Source organism: Lytechinus pictus, chromosome 13, assembly GCF_037042905.1.
Source record: "Lytechinus pictus isolate F3 Inbred chromosome 13, Lp3.0, whole genome shotgun sequence".
NCBI classification, from domain to species: domain Eukaryota; kingdom Metazoa; phylum Echinodermata; class Echinoidea; order Temnopleuroida; family Toxopneustidae; genus Lytechinus; species Lytechinus pictus.
The window spans coordinates 18204069-18231948 of record NC_087257.1 but is presented as its reverse complement, the minus strand read 5'-3'; the positions used below and the strand labels follow the sequence as shown (position 1 = coordinate 18231948).

At 37.1% G+C, this 27880-nt stretch overlaps 1 protein-coding gene across 1 annotated transcript; it reads right to left on the bottom strand.

Annotated features, from left to right (window-relative positions):
- Window positions 1–21808: 21808 nt before the first annotated feature.
- LOC135156304 (uncharacterized) lies at window positions 21809–27007 on the bottom strand. The gene has a single exon (XM_064108255.1). It carries the CDS (start codon window positions 27005–27007, stop codon window positions 21809–21811), a length of 5199 nt encoding a protein of 1732 aa, XP_063964325.1.
- Between the last annotated feature and the right edge of the window lie 873 nt (window positions 27008–27880).

Here is a 27880-nt window from a genome sequence, read left to right as displayed (position 1 = left end):
CTGGGTGTGATTGCGATGACCGCGGCTCTGATGGCGACATTTGTCGTGTCGTGTAGCAAGCTGAAAATTTTCTAGTTGAGATACATATACAAATTCATTGCGTTGTTCAGCATGCTCTTGGGGGACTGCAATAACCCGAACGCATTCGTTGTCATTCGCTTGATGAGTAAATTCAGTTTTGCGAGTCTCCTGTTCTGCCCCACGCCTCATTATCCTCTGGAGGTGCAACTGCTTCAGATTTCGTAGAGCCGTATCTCTGCTCTCATGACTCTCCATAGGTACGGGTACATCCGACTGAACCGATGAAGTTGGTGGATATCACTGGCGTAAATCCCGGGGGAGATGGGGGGATATATCCCCCCCACTTTTCGAGGAGGGGGGATGGCCTGTACAAACATCCCCCCCCCCCCACTTTTTACGAAAGAAATGAAAAAAAAAATCACAAGAGATAGTTGTTTTATTGGTGAAAATTCTTCCTAAAATACCGCTTAACAAATAAAACAATATTATTGAATCATAAAATGCAAATAAAGAGCCAGTTCACCATTTCCAAACGAAATACTTATGTCCTTATTATAACATTGAAGAGAAACCCCCGTTTCTTCCAATTCATCAATGTTGGGTTCTTTGGGAAGGGATTAAGATGGAATGTCAAAAATGTTTGAATGTAATCTCTAATAAAACCATTAAACCATCATAGGGTAAAAAAGATAATAATATTGGAGGGGTATTTGCCATATGGACATACAGTGGCGTAACTACGGGGGGCATGGGGGGCACATCCCCCCATCGGCTGACCAAAAAAAAAACGGGGAAAGGAGGGAAAGGAGAAAAGAGGGAGAAAGGAAGAGAAACGTATTGGGAAAGAAGAAAATATTATTCATTATAAGAAACATTTTTATCATAACTTTATGAAACATAATTTGCCCAGCGCCTACGTCTTCATTGTTCCTGGTGCTCGCATTGTCTGTTTAACGAGATATATAATCCTGTTGTACCAAAAATCCCGTTTTCAAGTCAATATAAATCAAATATATTTCCTAGCACTTGAGTTATCATTGTTTTATGTAGTGACATATGATTCTTTTTCATGACTCAAAAAGTGATTGCCCCATGTTAAGGTCTTCGTATATATGAAACATTTCCTGTCCGTGATTACGTTCGCATTAGTGGATTGGTGAGATATGTCTGCTCTTCATGAATTCCTAAAATCAGTCCTTAAAATGTCCCTTCTTCTGATCTGAATATCAAAAATTTTCAGCTCGCGCTTCGCGCTCGCATCATTTGGTTAATAAAATACGTATGGTCCTAGTTAATTCCTACAAAGAAACCTTAGAATGCCCCACTTCAGGTCTGAATTATCTAAGTTTTCAGCTCGCGCTTCGCACTCGCATTGTTTAGCGAGACAGGTACCTATCATGATTACACAAATTTGATTATAATGTCCCTTTTTAGGTGAGAATATAAAAAAAATTCAGCTCGCACTTCGCGCTCGCATTATTTGATCAGTGAGATACATATCCATTTAATGACATTGTCCTTAAAATGTCTATATTAGGTCAGTATAACTGGCAACTGAGCGCGCTTCGCGCCCTCACTAGCGCACTCACTCAGTGATTCAAAAATTTTGCTGGTGCCCCCAAATGCCGTGACCCACTGTGGACATATCAATGACAATTCCTTGCATATCTAAAAACATGATTGCAAAAAAATGCCAAAATATATCAGTCATCCCCCCACCCATCAACACGGATTTACGCCAGTGGTGGATATACAGGCGTAAGTTGGCCATTGGTGCTTGGTCTCTGGTCCTCTAAGCTAATGGCTGTTTTTAGCTGTGCCTTGGATGCCAGATACGACTGTTGAGACCAAAATTTCTCCCAGTACAGCTTTTGCCACTCGTCACTAACATGGGAATCAGGCTCAGGGGGTTGATGATTCTGTTGTACTCGAACTATTTCAGCCTCTTGCGGATCGCCTGGCTCTGGTGTAAAGGGGATCGGTCCAATCGGTTCACAAGCCACCTGACACGTGAAGTCATGTACGTACTTCTTAGGTAATCCGGATTCCCCTGACATTGGTTGGTCACCAGGTCCAGCTCTGACGCCGTAGCTCATGAAGTCGTTCCTCATCTTGTCAGTGACATTATACTTACAAATTTGGGACTCCCTTCCATCTTGTAACCGAACTAGAACCTCGCATCCGGTCTGCACTGCAAGCTCATGTGCCTGTCAAAATCAACAAACGAAATGGAAATTAAAAATTGATATATAATTATTTTTTCAACTTTTTATAGTATCAAACAATATGTAGGCACATCATCTATATTATCTCCCATATTGTAAAGAAATTGACCAAGACCATAATGTACTCTAATCAATTTCCTGATCAAATAAATTATGATTTATATTGTAATGATTTTCAAGCAACTTTCTTTTTCCCGGTCAGACGAAGATGGTTTAAAAACGTCCATTATTAAAACGTTGGGCAACATACTGTCCACACAAATATAGGTTAAAAATTTATACAACTTTGGTCAGTTTTCAACCAATACTGTGCAGTTTTAACCCGAAGCACACATTATTGGTTTAAAACCCAGAATTGGATAAATTTGTAACCAATTGTTGTGTGGACAGTATGTTGCCCAACATTTTTAAGAGTGTTGAAACGCAATAAATCTGCTTGCATGATGTTCTTATCCCCAAAATATATCATCTTTAATCTGGGGTCCGTTGCAGAAAGAGTTGCGTTTAAACGCAAGTCAAAAAATCAATCGCAAGGCCCAAATGCGCGCTGTTGATTGGTTGAAAATCCAGTTGCGCGTGATTTTTAGAGTTGCGATTGATTGCAACTCTTTCTGCAACAGGCCCCAGGACCCACTGCCGTAGATCTCCGTCGCTGATGAATCGCATTGTATAAAAATGTAGACTAAGATTCAGGATGTGTATTGGTCCTCGATTACGGACACCGATCTACAAGCTTCGATGGACCAGGGAAGTTGGCGTTCCTGGATGGACTATTCGGAAGGGTGAATTAAGTGTCATGTGTATGCTTCAAATATATCAGGGTGCCAGCATGACCGAATACCTGAAAATAAATCACTATTAAAACAAATTATTTTCATGTCGTTGATTGTTATCAAGATCCACTTGAATATTATATTTCAAACACAAATAGACCTACCTTCAGATCAGGTGCACGTTTACAGACCTACAGCATTTCCAAGAAGTAGTGTCAAGATTTCTTACTCGATAAAGTACAATTAATTTCTAAGGTCTGGGTCCAGTAACACGAAGGTTAGCGATTAATCGCTTATTTGAAAGAACAATTCTGATTGGTTCCCAGTCAGTCTACTGAGCAAAATTCACATGCAACGATGATCTTGATAGGCCATTTCACTTAGCGATTAACCGCTTACATTTGTGTTACAGGACCTCTAAATCTTTTGGTTTTTATCTTTAAGAGTTGAACATTCAAGGATTGGTTTGTGACTTAAGCAATAGATAAGAGTTACAAATCCTGATCAATAATTATTCAAGGCAAGGGGTCATTTTTACCACATCAAATGCAATCAGAATGGAGTTATATTTCTTAATCGAATCTTATGAATAATGATTCAGGTATTCACATCTTCTGAGTAGTCCTACAGCTGCACGTGAAATTTCATATAGCAGTACGGCATAATTTATGTTAGACCATGGAGCTATTAGCTCTATGGTTAGACGTTCGCAAGTAAATTTAACATGGCACCACATGGCCAGCGCGGATTCGGTCTACACTGAATGAGCATTTTTGTGTGAAAATCTGTAATAAAAAGGTTTTTTTTTTTTAATCGGAGAGCGGGGTAGGGGTAAATTGCCACCATGTCCCTCTCCGTCCTTCTTCATACAGGGCCATGTATAGCACTTGTCAGAAAGAAATTAAAGTCACCTGAAATCATGCATGAGCAGAACGTCAGGCCAGCCTGAGCATATATCGATCTTTATCTAGACAGGTTTTCGCTATAAAATATGTCGATTAGGAAGGCTTGGAAGAGGGCGCTTTTGAGGTTTTACGACGCCTCTCTTCTCTTCTCCGTTCAATTCGAACTTAAATCTTTGGAAATCGACTTTTGCTATTATTATTTTTCTCTCATATTGAAGGACTTTTACAATTAAAGGAATATCATAGGACATTTACATCGTGAGTATAATTTGGATTATTGTTCTGTTTGCGGAGAAAGCTACGCGCCACTCCCTTCATTTTTTCCACAAGGTCCCAAGCCCGTGTTTCTACGTTCAACCGACATCCGTAACGTAGACAAGAAACCACTTTCGGGAGAGGAACTTTACAAGAGTATCGTAAAGGTCGTTGAAACTGAGAATATCTCAGGTTTTCAGGAAATTCGACACCTATGGAGAATCTACCTAATCTCATCCGAGGACAGAGTTTCATTGATTTCAAACGGCCTTGATCTGCGTGGATCTTTTGTTGCTATCCATGACGTCAATCCTTTTACAAAGGCGAGGGATGAGCATCTTACCATTGTTGTAGTGAAAGATATCCCCCTTTCTTTAAGTGATGACGTCATCAGAGGAGAGATCTTGGCACGAAAGCAAGAAATAAAAGGAGATATTCATCGGCAGAGGTTGCGGGTCAACGGTCAGCTAACCAATTGTTTGAATGGGGATAGGGTCATCTTCATCACCCCTCCAACCCACCCACTCCCAAGAAAGATGAGCTTCGGTAACCTCTTCACCGGTAGAGTTTACCATGATGGCCAACCACAGCAATTCAGCAGGAGTCAGGTGAAATGCTCGAGATGCTTAGAAGTTGGTCACCATGCATCCACCTGTATTAGTGAAGTAAAGTGCCTAAGGTGCAGCAAGTTTGGGCACATGAAAAGGGCTTGCCCTGGCAACGAAATTGCTAATGTGTTACGTAATATCGCGCCCAGAAGGAAAACCAGTTCCACTGGACCAGTTAGACCAGTAGAATTTAAACTGGTAACTCTGGAAATTGGAACATCAGTTTACTGGTCTAACTGGTCATACTGGTCCAGTTAAAATTTTACTGGTCCAGTTAAAAATTAAACTGGTCTTGAATTACTGGAATTTTATACTGGACTTGTTTCTGGTATCACTGCATGTCTTCATACTGGTGTCCATTTCAAGCTGGTCTTTACTGGTATTTTCTACTGGTCTGACTGGTCCTCGAACTGGTTGAACTGGTCCTCGTACTGGTCTTACAGGATCAATTTATTACATGCATTTGATTTGTTATATACCATGGTCAGTGAAATGTGATGGAAAATAACAATGATAACTGATAACAGTAATAAGAATGATAACAACTATGATAATAATCATAATAATAATTATGATAATTATAAGAAGAATGATGATAACAATTAATGATAACGATAATAACTTTCTCTGAATTGCAAGATTCATATTCCATAATTCGTCAAATGACCTGACTTTAAATAAAGTCATTATTTATTGGACCAGTTACACCAGTTTGATGAAAAACAATTTAACTGGTATCACTACTTTGCTTCAACTGGAATGCAATTGTTTGAACTGGTCTCCAGTTGATTTTTACTGGTCCAGTTAAAAAAAATCAACTGGTCCAGTAAACATATACTGGAAACCAGTAAAAATCTACTAGAAACCATTTATTGGACCAGAAACACCAGTTTGATGAAAAACAATTTAACTGCATTACTAATTGCTTCAACTGGAATGCAATTGTTGGAACTGGTCTCCAGTTGATTTTTACTGGTCCAGTTAAAAATCAACTGGCCCAGTAAAAATATACTGGAAACCAGTAAAATTCTACTGGAAACCAGTAAAAATTCTTACTGGTCTTACTGGTTTTTCCTTCTGGGCGGCATCAAGTGATACCATGGATACAGCGTGTGTTCCAGACCCTGAAGCGACCACTCCACACAAAGTCTTCTTCGAGTCATCAAGAAGCGAAACGTCAAAAGAGCCTCGCGGATTTCCTGACGAAACCACAGCAAAGTGATCGTAGTGGCGCGAGTAGGCCTACATCTTCACTTCCTCCTCGTAAAGCTGCAAATCGTCAGACATCGTACGCGTTAGACGGAGCGATCTCCAACAGTTGAATAAGGCAGTTGAATAAGGACGTAGAAGCACAAGTGAGCAGCAGCGAAAGCGAAGTTGACTCACCTTCAACATCATCATCATCCGAAGTTCCAAAGGCTGTTTCGAAAGGTAAAAAAACCGCAAAAAGAAGGCGAAAAGGATCACATAAAATCAAATAAACTTCGAATACGTTCCTAGACAAAGTTGATCTTATTCTCTACTTTTAATGATCGGTGCTTCAGTGCACTTTATATCCTTGAATGTGAGAGGGCTTCGGGATCATCTCAAGCGAAGTAAGATTTTTCTTTGGTTAAATCAACAGAAAAGTGATATCGTGTTTTTTGCAAGAAACGTACTGGACAAGTGATCTTGAACCTAAAATTAGAAATGAATGGAAAGGCCAATGTTATTTTAATCATGGAACGAACCATTCGAAAGGGGTTGCAGTTCTGATTTAAAATAATCTTCATATTGAGAACATTTGTAGCAAAGCTAAAGGAGATGGTAGAATACTAAATTTGTCTTTCACATGTCAAGGTGAATGTTTTAATTGTATTTACATTTATGCACCCACCAAACGATCTGATAAAGGTTCATTTTATAAAAATGTTATGAGTTGGATTAAAAACGTTGGAAATCCAAATGAGAAAATGATTTTTGGTGGAGATTGGAATTATGCTCAAACTAAAAAATTAGACACACAAGGAATTTTATATACATATGGTGCAGATGATTATATCTTAAAGTTAAAAAAACAATATACTTATTGTTAGATATCTGGAGAAAGTTATATCCAGCATGTAAGCAATAATACATGGAGGCAAAATTCCCTCAATTTATTTTCTCGTTTGGATTATTGGCTAATTTCAAGAGACCTTAGCCAATATGTTCTCTACGGATATCAGACCTCGTATACATTCGTAATACCGAAGTTTCGTTATTCCGAAGGTTCGGATATTCCGAAGGTTCGTTATTCCGAAGGTTCGTATTTCCGAAGGTTCGTAATTCCGAAGGTTCGTTAGTCCGAAAACGAAATAAGTTTCGTAATTCCGAAGATTCGTTAGCCCGAAAACGAAGTGAGGTTCGTAATTCCGAAGGTTCGTTAATCCGAAAACGAAATGAGGTTCGTAATTCCGAAGGTTCGTTAGTCCGAAAAGGAAACGATTAACGAACCTCATTTCGTTTTCGGACTAACGAACCTTCGGAACAACGAACCTTATTTCGTTTTCGGATTAACGAGCCTTCGGAACATCGAACCTTATTTCGTTTTCGGATTATCGAACCTTCGGAATATCGAACCTTCGGAATAACGAACCTTCGGAATAACGCCAAAAATGCTCGGATAAACGAACCCTTTTACGTTTTCGGATTAACGAACATCGAGGTATAGGCAATTTACGTGTTTCGGAATTACGAACCTTCGGAATAAAGAACCTTCGGAATTACGAACCTTCGGAATTACGAAGTGTAACCATCAGACCTTGTCTCAATTGTGACCACAATCATGACAATGCTATTTCATTGAAATTAAAACTTTTTAACGACGTGCGAGGAAGGGGTTACTGGAAATTTAATAGTGACCTACTTAAAGATGATATATATAGGTTGAATATCGGAAATGTAATATATAAATGTAAATTGAAATATGAGAACCTTGATGCTCAAGGAAAGTGGGAAATGTGTAAAGTTAGAATAAAAGAATATACAATTAAATATGCTATAGATGTACAACGAAAAAAGAGAGAAAAACTTGTTCAATTGGAAAAGCAATATTTTTTATTGAACAAAGAAATGGACAGTAGTCCTAATGATAGAAATGTCGAAGAAATCAATGAAATAAGGAAAGATATCGATGATTCGTATAATTATAAATTTAAAGGAGCTTACATAAGATCGAGAGAGAAGTGGATGGAGGAAGGTGAAAAATCTACAAATTACTTTCTTGGCCTTGAAAAAAGAAACGGAAAAAAGAAAGAAGTTGATTGCCTAGAACACAACGGTAAAACCATCACTGATAAGGTGAAAATATTGCAGAGATTACGTAAATATTATGATGATTTATATAAAAACCTTAATTGTATTAGTGATTTGGAGTACGAAAAATATTTATTTCATACAAATATACAAATCCTAAATAAAAATGAAGCATCGAGTTGTGAAGGTGATATAACCGAAAAGGAATGTGCTGAGGCTCTGTCAAGAATGCAGTATAAGAAATCACCAGGTAGTGACGGCCTCACAATCGAGTTTTATAAATGCTTTTGGAGCAAGCTAAAAGATTATGTTAATGAACAGTTTAAATGAAGGACATTGAAAGCAGCAATTGTCTCCAAGTCAAAACATGGCCATGTTGGCGTTATTATTTTAAAAAGGAAATAAAAACATCATTCATAACTGGAGACCAATATCAATCCTAAATGTGAATTACAAAATTCTTGCACAAGTTCTTGCCTAACGACTACAAAATGTAATAACGAGTATTGTATCTCCCGATCAAAAAGGTTTTATAAGAGAAAGGTCTTCAGCCGAAAATATACGTCTGGTGCAAGATATAATTGATTATTATCAGGGCATAAAAGCCCCGGGCATAATTATGTTTTGGATTTTGAAAAAGCCTATGACAACATAAGTCATAATTTTCTATTTTACCTTTTAAAAATATTAATTTTGGAAATTCATTCATTGGATGGATTCAATCGTATAAAAACGCAAAAGGCCGTGTGTTAAATCATGACTGGATCTCTGAAACTTTTCAAATTAAAAGAGGTGTAAGGCAGGGGTGCCCCCTCTCATCACTACTTTTTATTATTGTTGCAGAAGTTTTGGCGACGAAAATTAAACAGAATCATAAAATTGAAGGTCTCAGTTTACCGATTTCGCAGATGAATGATGATCAAGTAGAAGTAAAAATATCCCAATTTGCAGATGATACAACTATATTTATGAAAAATAAAAATTATCTTTCTATTTTGATGGAAGAATTAATACTATTTGGTTCAAATGCTGGGCCAAGGATTAATTTGCAAAAAACCAAGCTGCTGAAGCTTAATATTGATATTGTCCCCGGACAAATAGAATGTACTGAATAACCGATAAAATATTTAGGTATATATGTTGGGAAAAATGAGAAAGATGTTGAGGATTATAATTGGCAAAATAAACTAGATAAGATACAAAATATTATTGGAGTATGGAAACTAAGAAATCTAACATTTTTCGGAAAAATTATTATCATCAAAACTTTGTTGGTGTCTAAAATTGTGTATCCTGCAAAAGTGATTAGAGTTCCCCAGAAAGTAATCAAATCTCTAAATAAAATGTTAAATACTTTTATTTGGAATTCTTCAAAAGAAAAGAGTAAAATTATCTACTCGAATTAAAAAAAAAGTGAACGAATTGCATTAAAAAGTGGAGAACAAATAACTCTAGATTATTTACCAACAAGAAAGATATATTCTTTATTATGTTCGGAGGTATCGGAAGAACCAGGCATTGTATCTTTTTGGTCTAATCTTTTTTCATTACCAGTTTCCTTTAATTGGAACCATGTATTTTATTTTAAGTTGCATTTAATTGTGGATAACAGAATTAGACAATTTAGTTTTAAATTTTTGAACAAGATTTTACCCTCAAGAGGCAATTTATTTAAGTGGCATGTAGTAGAAAACAACTCATGTAACATTTGTGGAGAAGTTGATACCATTTCATACTGTATTGTAAATATGTTCGATTTTTTTGGAAAATTATAGAAAGGTTGGTATTTTATATTTTCAAGATTACTTTTTCTATAGATGAAAAAACATTAATCATAGGTTATGATCTGCAAAGTTCCAGCAATGTTATGTGTAATTTATTTGTGTTATTGCTCAATTTGTTATTTATCGAAATTACATAAAAAGCATATTCAAAGGAAAAAGATATGATGCGAATTCTTTATGGATTGAATTCAAGCTTACTATGACTATTTATTTAGAAAGTTTATGTAAACAAAAAAGCAAGTTCGGAATGTTGAAAAAAATGTGATATTCAAAAAATTATTGCATTATTGAAGTGAATTGATTTGTTTATTGTTTGTATATATATGTACATGTTATTGTGAATAAATACCTCGATTAAGAGGATAAAAGAAAAAAAATAAATATGTCGATTAGTTTCAGATAGTTAGATATCAGATGTGTTTAGGTGTGCGTGGGTGTTTGTGTATAACTTCCTTGTCTGTATGAATCGTTGATTTGTGCAGTTTTGTACTTTGTGACAGCAGTGGCGGATCCAGGGGGGCATTCATTTCCTGCCCCATAATGGTTAGTTTCGGTCATGTTCGCTCATTTGGTTTACGTAGCAGACGATGCTAGCCTGCTAGTATATAGTATACTTACGCAGACCCTATTGCAAATCAAAATCAATTCCAGACTCGATATTTGCTTCCTCATACTGTAGCTATATCATAAATATCAGTAGGCAAAGCTTTAGAGTACAAGAACATTGTTACTTTCAACATTATATGCGTTAATTAAGCTTTTTTGGACTGTAATAATTGTTTCAAATGAAAAGGGTCTAGGAACGGAAACTATCAGACGTTAGTCACGTTACGTTGTACACAGAAATATGCCACATTTTGCATTCAATATCTCAAAGTTTGAGAGAAAAATGAGATGTAACCATTATACCAGTCATAAAGTATTATACATCAAACTGTAGGTAATCTATTTAGCATTGAGATGACAATCAATCTCGACCTTTTGACCCTTAGGGATATTCCATTGGGTGCCAGCGTCTTGAAAATATGGGTGGTTTTAGACCGTTTGCCATAGCAAGAGTTGTGAACATGGACACTTTCGAATGAACAGCGAGATCGACGTAAATGGTGAATTAATTGTAATAATATTTACATCAAATTAATGGGATTGGATACAATTTTCACACTATTATCAATCTGGTGTGAGATTAATAGTTATAAAGATATACCCGGATTTCTGCAATATTACGTTCATGATAACCACTATTCCCTGTGTTGAAGCTGTGTGTGGGGACTTTCGGACACTCAAATGCACACGACTAACCATTATGGTCATGGGTGTCGATCGGTATTCTTGGTTGGGGGGGATGATTGACACAAATGTTCTTGTGGATGGGGATCTTTCAACATTACCCCCACTAAAATCACAAGTTAGGACATTTGGGAGTGGTTGATATGCATGGTGTTCTTGCAGTGGCGTACCGTGAGTCACGGCATGGGGGGTACCAGCAAAATTTTTGAGTCACTTAGGAGCGCGCGAAGCGCGCTCAGTTGCCAGGTATACTGACCTAATATAGGGACATTTTAAGGACAGTGCCATTAAACGGATATGTATCTCACTGCTCAAATAATGCGAGCGCGAAGCGCGATCTGAAAATTTTTGATATGCAGACCAAAAAAGGACATTATAAGCAAATTTTTGTAATCATGATACATACCTGTCTCGCTAAACAAACAATGCGAGCGCGAAGCGCGAGCTGAAATTTTTGTAAATATTTACCCCAAACAAGGACATGTTAAGGACTATATTTTAGGAATCCATTAAGAGTATACATATCTCACCATAGTCATCTAATGCGAGTGCAAAGCGCTTGCTAATTTTGCTACATCTAAACACATGAAGCACTTTTTGTAGTCAATGTAATCATGATAATACGCATCTCACTCATCAAATATTGCGAGCGCGAAGCGCGAGCTGAAAATTTAGGATATTCAGACCTGAAGAGAGGCATTCTAAGGCATGTTTGTAAGAATTCACTAAGACCATACGATACGTATTTCACTAAACAAATGATGCGATCGAAAAATGTTGATATTCAGATCAGAAAAAGGGACATTTTAAGGACTGATTTTTAGGAATTCATGAAGAGCAGTCATATCTCACCAATCTACTAGTGCGAACGTAAGCACGGACAGGAAATGTTTTATATTAACACCTTAAAATGGGGCAATCACTTTAAGTAGTAATGAAAAAGAACCATATGTCACTACATAGAACAATAATAAGTCGAAGTGCGAGGAAATATATTTGGTGTATATTGACTTAAAAACGTTAAACAGACAATGCGAGTACCGGGAACAATGAAGAAATCTAGGCCTGAGCAAAATAAAGTTATGAAAAAATGTTTCTTATGTATTATAACATAACATTATTATAATATAATATTATAATGAACAATAATTTCTTCATTCCCACTACGTTTCTCTTCCTTTCTCCTCTTCCCCGTTTTTTTTTTTGGCCAGCCGATTGGGGGGCACGTGCCCCCATGCCCCCCCCCCCGTAGTTACGCCACTGTGTTCTAGGAAATTCTTTCATTATTGCAGTGTACTGTACTTATAATTTTTTTTTAAAATTCAATTTGTGTTACAAGTAAGCCTATTCTAAACTCATACGAAAGAAAAAATGACAAAAATTGTCTGGACCATGCACAAAGTGATCTGTTTATTGAGCATGATGTATACAACTTCTCTCTTAAAATCTAACCCGACTGGCGATATCTTTTTTCTTCTTAATGCATGATGATAAAATGCAGATTTGGATAAATTAAGACTAGCACAAATTACAAACTGTGTGGCTTCTCGTGCGCCATCGGGCTTACCGTCATTCCTTAGACGATTTTAACATGTTTTAAATGCTTTATAAGTGCATAAAACAAAAACAAACAAAAACAATCGAAACTCAACTGTCATGTTTTGATATTTCTCCAACATTTTCTTGAACCATCAGTGTGTAATATCAGCTAATTATGTGTTAAAATGAAATTTACGTACCGCATGAGTGTGCTCATATAGAATGCAAAACTGTCATCCCTTTCCAAACTCAAAAGAGATTTCTTTTTGCCAAAATAAGAAAGAGCCAATCAAGTTTAGTTATTCAAGTCCATAACAATAACAAGAATAACATGGGGAAAAAATCCGATGTTCATATCCGAAGATACGCTTTAGAGAGAAATGAATGATTATTCTTTCTAAAACCATTAATTGATTTCACTTATTAAAAATTGTAAAAATATGATCATATTACCACTGGTGGGATGGAACACCCTATCAACAAAAGTTGTTTTTCGTCGGGGTCCTTTTATGTCATGTGTTAAAAAATATCATATACGTAAACATTTCATTCTTTTTCATCTTGAACCTCCACCCATCTGTTTAAAAGTCCTGGAAAAGAATGTTTTTATTTAATAACAATATACACAAATTGCGAGGGAAACAAACTGATTGATGGCATACTATAATCATCACTATAATCATCATGATCAAACCTTTACATTTTTTCATCATCATTATTATAAATTTTCTACCCTAAATTATTGGGGGGGGGATGATAATACAGGCCATCCCCCCCACTTGAAATATTGGGGGGGATATATCCCCCCCATCCCCCCCGTGATCGACACATGGTGCGCCCCCCCTTGAGAGTCATAGTCAATATTTTTGATGGAAGTATGTCGATCGGTCACACACAAGTGAACCCCCCCCCCTTTGAGTCACAGCAAATATCTTTATTGTTTTATTGGGAATATGCCGTTCATACACAAGTGAGGACCTTTTTTTTTTGGGGGGGGGGGGTATTGGGAATATGCCGTCCATTTTTTAGTGACAACTTTTTTGGGCTCGTCAAATTTTCCTTGGGTAAATGTGCCCCCCCCCCCCCTTTGGAAAATCCTGGATCCGCCCCTGTCTGGAGGTTATACAAAACTGTATACAGGAAAGACAGGTCCATGATTAGGATTACTGCACTTATAATGATCACAATAATCATATCAAGATAATGGGGATGTGAGTGCATTTTTTTCAAGTCACAGAAAGTTTCTTAAATAGAGTCTGAATCTGCACATAAGTATTCGAAACAAGAAGGTCACCTGACAGCAAGTACCTTCGCGCGTGTTGAAAAGGTCCAGTCAATCCACTAGTCGCCAGTCAATGCGTTCAAATTCCGATGTTAGTAAGGGAAAAATATATACATATTAAAAAAAAAACAGAAACCATCATGCGAGTAATGGAATATGAGGTGATCTTGCAGTGACTAATAACTTTACCTAAGATTTAAACTTTCTAAAGATCGCAAAGGTATCCCATATATCCTACACCTAACCAATGCACTGACGGCTCTCACTGCGTCTCATTTAGATGGGCTGCTGTTACAAATGCGTCCTCTTTGCAGAAACAGAAAAGTTAAAACAAGAAAAGCAATTCCTGGCAATGGCAAAAAAAAGCAAAGAAGGAATATTTGATCATAGGACCTTTCTTTTCTCGGATGCTGACATAGATCTGTAATATCCGTTTTGTGCCTGATTTTTTAGTGTTCGAATATTATATTGTTAGAATTTTTCACACATGACTGTATAATATGTAAAATCGCCTTAAAAGTATGGGGTCTTAAGTCTATCCTTCCAACATTTTTTCCCAACATTTTTTCCCAACATCATTGTAATAATCGATTGCTTTGCTCCCTCACCTTCATCTTGCCTTTTTGTGTCTATTCAGGTTGGTTGTTGGTATATCACAAGTTTTTTGGGGGAATTATGGGCCTGGAAGAAGCTGTATCAAGACTAGTTCAATCAATCAACATTGCTGCACGTATACACAGTGTGCACATGGCGTGTTATTAATCGTGTCTTTGAATTTGAACTCTGTCTGCGATGCCACCGCTTCTCTCTCATTGAAACGTAATTCTATATATATACACACCATATTATGAGGCGCCGAATGTACCAATATTATATAGAACAATTATTTGTTATATAATCATTATTTATTAAATAATAACTATTATTTATATATAATTTACATTTTATTTGTAAATAACTATTATTATATAAAATATCATTTCTAATTAATTATATATAATTCCAAGTAATACTTCATTATTTGTAAATAATAATAGTTCGACATTCCATTATTTATAAATAATGATTATTTGTTTTTCATTATTTATAAATAATGATTATTTGTTTTTCATTATTTATAAATAATGATTATTTGTTTTTCATTATTTACAAATAATGATTATTTGTTTTTCATTATTTATAAATAATGATTATTTGTTTTTCATTATTTATAAATAATGATAATTTGTTTTTCATTATTTATAAATAATGATTATTTGTTTTTCATTATTTATAATTAATGATTATTTGTTTTTCATTATTTATAAATAATGATTATTTGTTTTTCATTATTTATGAATAATTTGTTGAGTTTTCCATTATTTATAAATAATGATTATTTGTTAAATAATGAAAACGTCTACTTCATTATTTATAAATAATTTTTTCGAGTGCACCATTATTCTCACTATTTATAAATAATCATTATTTAATGTTCGAGTTTTCCATTATTTATAAATAAAGATTATTTGTTAAATAATGAAATATCTACTTCATTATTTATAAATAATAATTTTGTTTCAATATCCCATTATTTATAAATAATCATTATTTATAAACAATTTTTACAGTTTGCCATTATATACAAATAATCATTATTTATATACAAATAACCATTATTTATTAAATAATGCCATTATTTATTAAATAATGGAAAACTCGCTATAACATGCAAATGTGGGACCGCCCATGATATGAATATTCATGACGCGATTTCCTTTTTCGTGATTTTTCTTCACAAATTTTTGTCCATTTCCTCTTCATAATGACATTTCTTGAAGCAATTTTTTAGGGATATGGTCTGATTGTAATATTCTTCATTTTCTTTATAACTTCGTCTTCGTAGAAATATCAAAAAGTGTAATTTTATACGATTTTTCCTACAGTTCACAATCCCCATAGGCGCGCGTGTATCGTAGGGACAACCGGTGAATCGACGGAGTGCTCTTCATCGAAATACTACGTTGGTTGGTCCCCGGAAGTGGCGGGCGGAATTTAGCCCGAATCCTCGATGGAAGTCGATCAAGTGCATATGAGCTGAGAGAGTGAAATATCAGTGTACTTGTACAGGCCCTTCTACTTTTTATAAATATTTCTTGTTGCTCTTTTTGTTAAGTTATTTTTTCCTGGTGTAGAGATAAGTTTCAGTTCTTATAATGCACTTCAAATACATTTTGGAGTGTCTGTTTGAGGCGTTTGGGGCGATTTCACCCTGGCCCCAAAATGCTCGCAACGACAATACGGGGGCATGATGACCTCTAATTTTTTAAAAACTTGTTTTTCTATTGAAAATTATCACAAAATTCACCAAAAGTGTGCACGAAAGCCTTCGTATTTCACTTTTAAAACTCCAAAAAGTGCCCAAATGACAAGCTTGGTCGCTTCGCTGTGTCGCTTTCAACTTGAGAAAGTTTAATTACGCGTCTGCTTCCCCCCCCCCCCTCCTCCGAAAGAAATTCTGTTTACGGCCATGCTCTAAAGAGCCTGGCACATTGATTTATGTATACTTCATTTTCATTATTTTTATCTCATTATCATCATGGCCTTACGCAGATTTTTTTCCGGTGGGGGGGGGGTGGGTGGGGGGAGCAGGACGCGCGTAAACTTTCTCATAAAAATCTTGAAAAAGCGAAGCGACCAAGCTTGTCATTTGAGCTTGGTCGTGTCGCTGTCTCGCTTTCAAGATTTTTTTGAGAAACTTTACGCGCGTCCTAACTGCTCCCCCCCCCCCCCGGTAAAAATTCTGTGTAAGGCCATGATATGATAATGAGATAAAAATAATGAAAATGAAAGTATACATAAATCAATGTGCCAGGCTCTTTAGAGCATGGCCGTATACAGAATTTCTTTCGGAGGAGGGGGGGGGGGGGGAGCAGACGCGTAAACGTTCTCAAGTTGAAAGCGACACAGCGAAGCGACCAAGCTTGTCATTTGGGCACTTTTTGGAGTTTTAAAAGTGAAATACGAAGGCTTTCGTGCACACTTTTGGTGAATTTTGTGATAATTTTCAATAGAAAAATAATTTTTTTTAAATTTAGGGGTCATCATGCCCCCGTATTGTCGTTGCGAGCATTTTGGGGCCAGGTTGAAATCGCCCCAAACAGACACTCCAAAATGTATTTGAAGTGCATTATTAGAACTGAAACTTATCTCTACACCAGGAAAAATTAACTTAACAAAAAAAGCAACAAGAAATATTTATAAAAAGTAGAAGGGCCTGTACAAGTACACTGATATTTCACTCTCTCAGCTCATATGCATTTGATCGACTTCCATCGAGGATTCGGGCTAAATTCCGCCCGCCACTTCCGGGGACCAACCAACGTAGTATTTCGATGAAGAGCACTCCGTCGATTCACCGGTTGTCCCTACGATACACGCGCGCCTATGGGGATTGTGAACTGTAGGAAAAATCGTATAAAATTACACTTTTTGATATTTTTACGAAGACGAAGTTATAAAGAAAATGAAGAATATTACAATCAGACCATATCCCTAGAAAATTGCTTCAAGAAATGCCATTATGAAGAGGAAATGGACAAAAATTTGTGAAGAAAAATCACGAAAAAGGAAATCGCATCATGAATATTCGGGGCGAATATTCATATCATGGGCGGTCCCACATTTGCATGTTATAGCGAGTTTTCCATTATTTAATAAATAATGGCATTATTTAATAAATAATGGAATTATTTAATAAATAATGGTTATTTGTATATAATGGCAAACTGTAAAAATTGTTTATAAATAATGATTATTTATAAATAATGGGATATTGAAACAAAATTATTATTTATAAATAATGAAGTAGATATTTCATTATTTAACAAATAATCTTTATTTATAAATAATGGAAAACTCGAACATTAAATAATGATTATTTATAAATAATGAGAATAATGGTGCACTCGAAAAAATTATTTATAAATAATGAAGTAGACGTTTTCATTATTTAACAAATAATCATTATTTAAAAATAATGGAAAACTCAACAAATTATTTATAAATAATGAAAAACAAATAATCATTATTTATAAATAATGAAAAACAAATAATCATTATTTATAAATAATGAAAAACAAATAATCATTATTTGTAAATAATGAAAAACAAATAATGATTATTTATAAATAATGAAAAACAAATAATCATTATTTATAAATAATGAAAAACAAATAATCATTATTTGTAAATAATGAAAAACAAATAATCATTATTTGTAAATAATGAAAAACAAATAATCATTATTTATAAATAATGGAATGTCGAACTATTATTATTTACAAATAATGAAGTATTACTTGGAATTATATATAAATAATTAGAAATGATATTTTATATAATAGTAGTTATTTACAAATAAAATGTAAATTATATATAAATAATAGTTATTATTTAATAAATAATGATTATATAACAAATAATTGTTCTATATAATATTGGTACATTCGGCGCCTCATACGCTCTCCCCCTCTTTTCATGATCCCTTTCCATCTCACCCCTTTTCTCCTCTTCTCTCGCACTCCCTCCCTCATTTACTGAGGGATGTATCTATTGTACCAGAACTAGGTCAACACCAGTGGCGTACCTAGGATTTTCCACAGGGGGGGGCAAAACCGTCCGCCAAATTGACAAGCAAAAAAAAAAAAAAAAAAAAAAAAAAAGGTCTTCGATCACAAATAAAGGATTTCGTACCAGAAAAACAATTGACAAGCAAAAAAAAAAAAAAAAAAAAGGTCTTCAAGCTCGTCAGGGGGGCATTGAAGGTCTTAAAGCTCGTCAGGGGGGGGGGGGGGCAAAAAAGGTTTTTCAAGCCCGTCAGGGGGGGGGCAAAGATACGTTTTTGCATGGGTTGTGACTCGTCAGGGGGGGCAGAGTGCCCCCCCCTGCCCCCCCCCCCCCGTAGGTACGCTAGTGGTCAACACACAAATCAAGTTTGTTTCTGGGTGATTCTGGTTGCATAAGCCCCGAAATTGGATTTATATAATTATTATATGCAGTGGCGTACCTAGGATTTTCCACAGGGGGGCAAATTCGTCCGCCAAAAAATTTGACAAGCAAAAAAAAAAGGTCTTCAACCACAAATAAAGGATCTCGTCCGCCAAAAAATGTGACAAGCAAAAAAAGAAAAAGGTCTTCAAGACTCGTCAGGGGGGCAGGGATATGTCCCTTGCATGGGTTGTGACTCGTCAGGGGGGGGGGGCAATCTGCCCCCTCTGCCCCCGTACGTACGCTCGTGCACCTATGTGTAACCCGAGAGTGTCTGAAGAATCACGGTACGAATTCGGTAGGGGACGAGTTCCATATTATAATGAATTGTGACAAATACACAAATTTACTTAAAGAATTTGTTTTGAAAGATGAATACTATGGATGTATTGAATATAGACTACAAGGAAAAATATAGGCCTTAACGTCAATTTGAAAATTGTTGCATTTGTGTATCAAGGGAGTAAAGAAACAGACCTCCAATCATTTCCCCCTAATATACCCAAGGTAATTATTCAATTGATCTCTGCGTCAACTAATGAATAGGTCAAACAACTGAGGCGAGCTAAACTACATTACCTATTTTAAGGCCCAGGAGCTTGGTCTCGTCTGTATAAAATTATTTATTTATTTATTTCGGTATAAAAAACATTGCACATAGCAGCCTTACGGCTGAATTGCGTACAATTTACAAAGATGATTGATTCATACAATACACAATTCAATTCAATTCAATTTAATTCAATATATATTTCATTCTTCAACATAATACAAATAATTACATGATAACTTAATTCAATTTAAATAAAAGCATGAACAAAATTCAACATTGAATAAATAATATACATATTCAATAAGTGATTCAAATATAAATTAACATGCATGTCAAATTTAAATCAATATAATCAATATACAGTGCGTCCCAGAAAAAACGAAACCGAGATTAAGCGATGATTTATCATAACTTAATCACAAATACAATAGACAAATGACCTACCATTGTAAAGCTTAGAATCTCCTCTTTCATTTGATATTACTTAGATTATTCCTCATTCACGCATGATTGAGCAAAAACAATTCGAAGAAAGGATGGATCGTCGAAGACTACGAAATAACAGAGGCTAGGAAAGCCGCTTTAAATTGGATAGTTAGGCAGGCTCACTACCGTGTATTATTAAATCTGTATAAACATAAGAAAACGAAGTGGATCATAAATATATGTCCAATGCTTTGACAAAAATAAATGTTTTCATAATATTCCCAAAATTGTCATCTCTTTTAAACAATAAGGAATATAAATCTAATTATCATTCATATCAGGTGTATAGAACGAATATATATAAACAAATATCCGAGTTTTCCTCGATAGAAAAACCAGTTTAAAATTTGTCCATTTTCTTTAACGTCTTGAAAAAGACTAACTTAAATACATGCATACATATTTGCAATAAATCAAAGTGAACTGCTTAAATATATACCTTTAAATCAACTTTGCGTTCCCACTTAGTAATTTCTATATTCTGAACAAAATTACCTTAAAAGGTAAACAGACAGCAAACTTGTCTGCTAACTTCAGCTTATATCCAAATAAGTCCGGTAAGAAATAAATTACCAAGGTGTTTCATTATTATTTATCCCAATTTTGACATTATCAGAAAAATCTAAAATATAGACCGAAAGCTTTCTTTAGCTAGCGGTTGCACACTAAAATTGAATGTGCGAAAAACGGAACGAGTGACCCTGACATGACCTTGCACATAATTAAGCCTCGTTCGTATGAAAAACTTCTGACTAAAAATTGTCTTAACAAGTCAAAATTATTTTGGTTACAAACGCACAAATTCTTAAAGTGCTTTATAAATGTTTACTCAAATATATCTGACTGAATATAATTAAATGCAAACAAATCACGCAATTTAAAGACCACGCCCATACACGCACGATTCGTGCCCATCAAGATCCTAAAATTCACCTTTGTTCATTTCATAAGCTTAATTTTCCTTTAATTCATACTACTTTACTTTTCTTGAAATAATCTATTAAAAGCTTTTATTTAGTTTCACAACTTTACTCTTCTCATAAAGTACAACTAACCTCCTAATTAAGTGTGCATAGCTAATCGCGTTCATTTCACATCCACTGATTGTACATTACACATATCTATGGCGTTCATTACACATACTGCGTGTTCATTACAGTTCAAGTATCTGCATACGATTTTTAATGCACTTTTTCTGCTCATTCACTGAAAAATATCTCTAGCTTTTAGCACCTCCAAAAATATAACATTTCTGTCATCAAACTTACTTCTTGGGCGGCATTTCCCAGTCAACATCAAGTAAAATAAGATAATTTCATTTTCAAGCGTCCCTTCTCCCTGTTCTCTGCAAACTAACAACGTGGCATCTGCGAAATGCATATTCATGAGCAGAATTACATTACTTACGAAAGCTTCAGGGTAGCACCAAAGTGACAAATTAAACCTTGAAAATACATATAATAAAAATGTGAAAGAAAAAGACAAATTCATAATTTTAAGGTTTGTTCAGCAAACCATCCTCCCCCCGCCAACAGTAGCGGAAAAGAGCTAAATTTCTCCTGACTGAATGAATTCTGTAATTATTATTTTATTTTATTTTTGTTTACAGACCAGATGAAAAATATTCAAGTTTTGCACCGACATAAAATTCAGGAGTATCAAAAGCAACTTTCTTTCAAAAATTCAAATTTTGCACCGACATAAAATTCAGGAGTATCACAAGCAACTTTCTTTCCTCAATGGCATTGAAAAACCAAAACACAATTTATGAACTCCATATTGTCTACTCCTCATACCCTTCTGCCGGATATATTACAACAATCTTCGAAATCGGCCGCTTATAATCAGTACCTTTAGATTGTACTTTAACTGTTCGAACTTTCCCATCAGTCCCAGGATACACTTGGATAACTTTACCCAATGTCCACTTTCCTCGAACTGCATTAGGGTCAGAGAGTATAACCACGTCATCGATTCGGACGTTCCTTCTGTCACTGTTCCATTTTCGTCGTGGCACCAGTAGTGGAAAGACGTCACGCATCCAACTCTTCCAGTACGCGTCGACGATTCGCTGGACAAACTCAAAGCGATGTCTCGGGTTCTTCGTCTCTCTGAAGGGTCCTTGAGGGACTGCGCTCGAAGATCTTCCAAGCAAAAGATCGTTTGGACACAGATATGCTCCATCATCGGGATCATTCGGAGTTCTTCCGATAGGGCGCTGGTTGACGAGATTTGCGACCTCTTGGAGACATGTATGCAACTCAAAGGGTGTGACCAGTTGATCCCCGACTGCTTTCTTCAAGGCGATCTTGCAACTTTTAACTAACGCTTCAGCACATCCATTGTGATGCGGTGCAGATGGAGTGGTGAACTTCCATGTCGTTCCTCTCTCGGCGCAGAAGTCCTTTAACTCCTCATAGCTCCAACCTCTCACCATCTCCCGTAACTCTCTTTCTGCCCCTACGAATTGTGTACCGTTGTCACTTAGCAGCAATGCAGGCTGACCCCGCACAGCAAAGAATCTTCGTAGTACCTGCATGAACTCCATGGATGAGCAATCAACGGCCACTTCAAGATGTACCGCTCTTGTATTCAGGCAGGTGAAGAGGACCCCATAGTGCTTGGCGGTCTTGTTCCTTCCAACTTTGACTGATATCGGTCCAAAATAGTCGACAGATGAGAAGTGAAACGGTGGTGTATATGGGGCAACTCTCTCATCTGGTAGATCAGACATGACTTGTGACTCAACCTGATGCTCCATGCGTCGGCAAATCACACACCTATACTTTACAGTCTTAGCCAGTTTATGAATTTTCAGGATCCAGTATTGACGTCGAACCTTCGCTGCAGTAGCTGCCACGCCTCCGTGTCCTAGCTGATGCATATGTCTCGTTATCAGCACTGATACCCAAGCTCCATGTGGCAGCAGAGCAGGGTGTTTGTGCTCATAGGAAATCAGAGCCTTGTCTAGTCGCCCTCCAACTCTGATAATTCCCTCGTTGTCTATAAAAGGGCTGAGAGTCTTGAATTCTCCATTCTGTACACGTTGATACAAGGAACTCTGGGCTTCCTTAATTAGAAAGTGTTCAGCTTTCTGCAACTGAGTTGTCGATAAGTTTCCATCTCCAAGATTGACATTAGACTTTGCCCGAAGTACAGCTTTGAGCTTGTCGATGAACTTTAAAACATAAGCCGTTACTCGGATCAGTTTTTTCCAGCTGGAGAATCTCTTGACATCGATCACATCATTGTTCTTGACTGAGATATGATTAACCCTTCGTCGTTCTGCTTCAATCTCAGTCTCTGCTTCTGGAATAGCCTTTTCTGACGGCCATTCCTCGTAAGATCTGTACAAGAACGCAGGTCCTTGTTTCCATCTTTCTGAGAGCTTCCTTACTGGCAGGCCCCTGGAGACGTCATCTGCTGGGTTCAGCTCTCCGGGAACATACTTCCATTGTGCAGGGTTGGTATAACTTTGGATTTCTCCAATCCTTGCTGCGACGAATGGCTTAAATCTCCTACCCTCACTTCGAATCCAGGAGAGGGCAATCATGCTATCAGTCATGAAGATGATCTTTTCAGGCTTCAGACTCAGTTCTTTCATCACTGTTGTGTAGACTCTTGAAGCCATTACTGCCGCCTGAAGTTCAAGTCTAGGCACAGTCATCTTTTTCAGGGGAGCAACTCGAGATTTGGCAACTACAAATCTAACAGCATATTTACCATTTTCCAGCTTCCACTGCAAATACACACAGACTCCAAATGCTACCTCAGATGCATCAGCAAATATGCACAGTGAAGGGTGACCAACAGCCATTGGTGGAGTCAGGCATCTCTCATATTTGATATCATTCAAGTCCTGCATCTCTTTCATGAATGTCACCCACCACTCCTGTAGATCGGGAGGCAGAAGTTCATCCCAATCATATCCTCTTTGCCACAACTGCTGCATTCCAATCTTTGCACGAACTAGAAAGGGGGCAGCAAATCCTATCGGATCAAATATTCGTGCAATTCTACTCAGAATCTTCCTTTTGGTAAGTACACTCGATTCTTCTTTTCCATCATTAGGAAAACTGCTGACTGTGTCCTTCAGTTTGTAGAAGAACATATCTTGCTGGTTGTCCCATGCTATTCCCAGCACTTTGTCTTCCAAGGCGGCTTCGAGGATTTTTGTTTTACCTTCCTTCTTACTTTCTCCTCTCAAAGCTTCGTTGCTGGTCCAGCCTTTAACTTTAAAGCCACCTTCCAAAAGTACTTGATCAATTTCACTTGTCAGCTGCTCTGCTTCGCCTACATCTCTCACCGAGTCACATATGTCGTCCATGTAGACACTCTCCTTCAGTACCTGTGCTGCTTTCGGATATCTAGCCTCTGCTGCTTCTGCTGTCATCCTGAGTGCCAACTGGGCCATAGCTGGTGCTGGCTTGTCGCCAAATGTAACAACTTTCATAATGTAAACATCTGGCTTTTTATCAGTCTCCATATCTCGCCACAGGTACCGATGTACATTCATATCTCTCTCAGGAATTGAGACCCTGTGATACATCTTAGAAATGTCACCACAAAATCCTACTTCATTCATCCGGAATCTCAGCAATACTCCAAGCAGATCATTGAGAAGATCTGGACCCTTTAGCCAATAGTCATTTAAGCAATGACCCTGATATGATGAAGACGAATTGAAGACGATGCGTACAGGGGTACTTCTCTTCTCAGGCCGGAGAACAGCGTGGTGGGAAATGTAGTGAACAGGACCCTCGTACTGAGCTACTTCATTCTCTGTTAACTTTCGTGCAAATCCATTCTCTATCAGTTCCCTCATTTGTTTTCTATATGCATCTGCATGGTCTGGGTTTCGAGCTAGTCTTTTCTCAGTCGAACACAGTACCTTCTCTGCTTGTGCTCGATTGTTAGGAAGTAGGTTGGGATCCTTTCTCCATGGATAAGCAATCTCCCACTTGTTTCCAACCTTTCTACTAGACTCTCTGATAATCTGCTCCTCAACCTTCTCCTGCTTGCTCAAAGGGCTTGGCTCACAATGGCAGGAACTAGACTGCACCCCCATAGATTCTGAGCTCCAGAAATCGGTCAAGTCAATTGGGGATGTCAACTTCACATGCAGCACATTCATCCTATCATTCCTTCTTTTGGGAGCACCAAAGATGACCCAGCCCAGTGGGGATTTTCGGGCTGCTAACTGTCCCTTCTCTCTCGTTTCACCAAGATGCATCTTTGGGTAGTCAATACCTATGAGAAGATGAACTGACCCACTTCCTCTGCGTAGATCCTCAGACTTCAGATTAAACTGCTTGGAAATTTCATTCATCTTCACTTGTGCAATATTTTCACTGATACAGGGTAATGCCACTGCTGCTAAAGAATGAATGGCATTGGTAGAGAGGGACCTCACTTTTATCTGATATTGTTTGGTTTCCATCTGCTCTTGCTCTCCACCAACCTTAGTGATTGTGATATTTATGTTGCTTCCCTTCAGATTCATCTCCTTAGCAACAGACATCTTGATGAGGCTTACTTGAGCTCCAGAGTCTAAGAGCACATTTCCCTTACAGACTGCTCCTTGTTGCCCCAGGATCTCCGCTGTAACTACGGGTAACAGTGCCTCAGAGTTGCCCGCAAAGGCGACATCTACATTTCCACCTCGGACCTCTGTTGAAGCATGAAGGAGGGGGTGGTGGAAGTACTTGCATGGTTCTCCGGCAGTAGTTTCACTACATCGACGTTTCCGTTTACAGTTTGACATTCTGTGATCCTTACCAGCCTTCTTTAGACAGCTAAAACAGGCATGATGATCCTTGAGTAGCTTCAGTCTCTCGGATTGTGACATGGCTAAAAACTTACGACACTGATCAAGCCAATGTGATGATGTTTCACAGAGCCAGCATTTGTGAAATAACCTCTGGAATTTGTTTTCCTGGCTGGCTACTGTCTTCCCGACTAGATGTACACCACTTGACTTCGAATCACTTCGGACTGGGGCCGAAGCTCTCATCCTTGACTTCAGTTCAACTGTAAGCCATGTCAGAAACATTTCAAAGCTTGCCTTGCCACTTGCCTCTTGATGCCTAAACCACACCAGTCGGTCTTCCGGGCTTAGCTTCCTTTCCATTATGGCAAGCATATGGCTATTGTTCAAATTTCCTGGCTGGTTGATTTCCATGAGGGTATTGTAACTCCTCCGAACGAGATGCACAAACTCACAAAATCTTTCATCTTCTCCGCTTTTGAGTGGTTTGACTTTTGAGATGTCATTGATTATAGCGTCGGCAACAAAGCGCTCATCTCCATATATCATGTCCAACTGTTCCCATGCTGCTTGGTAGTTATGCCCAATTCCTTTAATCAACTGCAAGGGTTTGCTCTGTAAACATGACCTCAGAATCATTAGGGCATCTCTATCCTCATACTGTCTGCCAACAGCATGTAAAAAATCTGCCTTGAAAATGCAGTAATCACGGATGTTGCCATCAAAGGTGGGAAGTTTAGGCCTTTCCATCCTATAAACAGATCCTGACATTCTCCTTCCTGCTTCAGGAGGCTGATTTGTCTGTCTTGGTGACTGATCTTGCTGTTCATCTGCTGATAAAGTTGTTTCCATACTCTGATGGCTTGTCGATGCTCTAAGATGATGCTCTTGGAGCTGCTGTGCTTCTCTGTGGCTCTCATTATCTTTGCAATAGTCTCTTTCAAGGATCTGCAGCTTCAAAAATGAATTGTGGCACTCTTCCATCCACAACTCTTCTCTTTCAAATTCCTCGTCATCCTCTAGCACTTCCGAATAACTGTCATGCTTATTTTGTAAATCCTCAAAAGCACCAGCATACTGTGCAAACGATTCCTGAACTTCTGGAACAGGTCGCTCTCCATCGATCAAGCTCTGAAGGGCCTTTCCAAACCTGGACAACTTGGCTTTTGCCCATCTCCGCTGCAGGCGCAGATTCTTAACCTTCTCGGCTGACATATTTCTTAAAGACTTCTGATCCCTGATGTAAAGAGTCGTCAGATCCAGACAGCAGACTACTTGTGGTGACCATCAGACCTCTTCCCAGATGAAAGAAATTTAATTGATGGATCGTCGAAGACTACGAAATAACAGAGGCTAGGAAAGCCGCTTTAAATTGGATAGTTAGGCAGGCTCACTACCGTGTATTATTAAATCTGTATAAACATAAGAAAACGAAGTGGATCATAAATATATGTCCAATGCTTTGACAAAAATAAATGTTTTCATAATATTCCCAAAATTGTCATCTCTTTTAAACAATAAGGAATATAAATCTAATTATCATTCATATCAGGTGTATAGAACGAATATATATAAACAAATATCCGAGTTTTCCTCGATAGAAAAACCAGTTTAAAATTTGTCCATTTTCTTTAACGTCTTGAAAAAGACTAACTTAAATACATGCATACATATTTGCAATAAATCAAAGTGAACTGCTTAAATATATACCTTTAAATCAACTTTGCGTTCCCACTTAGTAATTTCTATATTCTGAACAAAATTACCTTAAAAGGTAAACAGACAGCAAACTTGTCTGCTAACTTCAGCTTATATCCAAATAAGTCCGGTAAGAAATAAATTACCAAGGTGTTTCATTATTATTTATCCCAATTTTGACATTATCAGAAAAATCTAAAATATAGACCGAAAGCTTTCTTTAGCTAGCGGTTGCACACTAAAATTGAATGTGCGAAAAACGGAACGAGTGACCCTGACATGACCTTGCACATAATTAAGCCTCGTTCGTATGAAAAACTTCTGACTAAAAATTGTCTTAACAAGTCAAAATTATTTTGGTTACAAACGCACAAATTCTTAAAGTGCTTT

Excerpts from the sequence above, each read along its gene's own strand:
- LOC135156304 (XM_064108255.1), bottom strand. The coding sequence starts at position 27,007 with ATGTCAGCCGAGAAGGTTAAGAATCTGCGCCTGCAGCGGAGATGGGCA.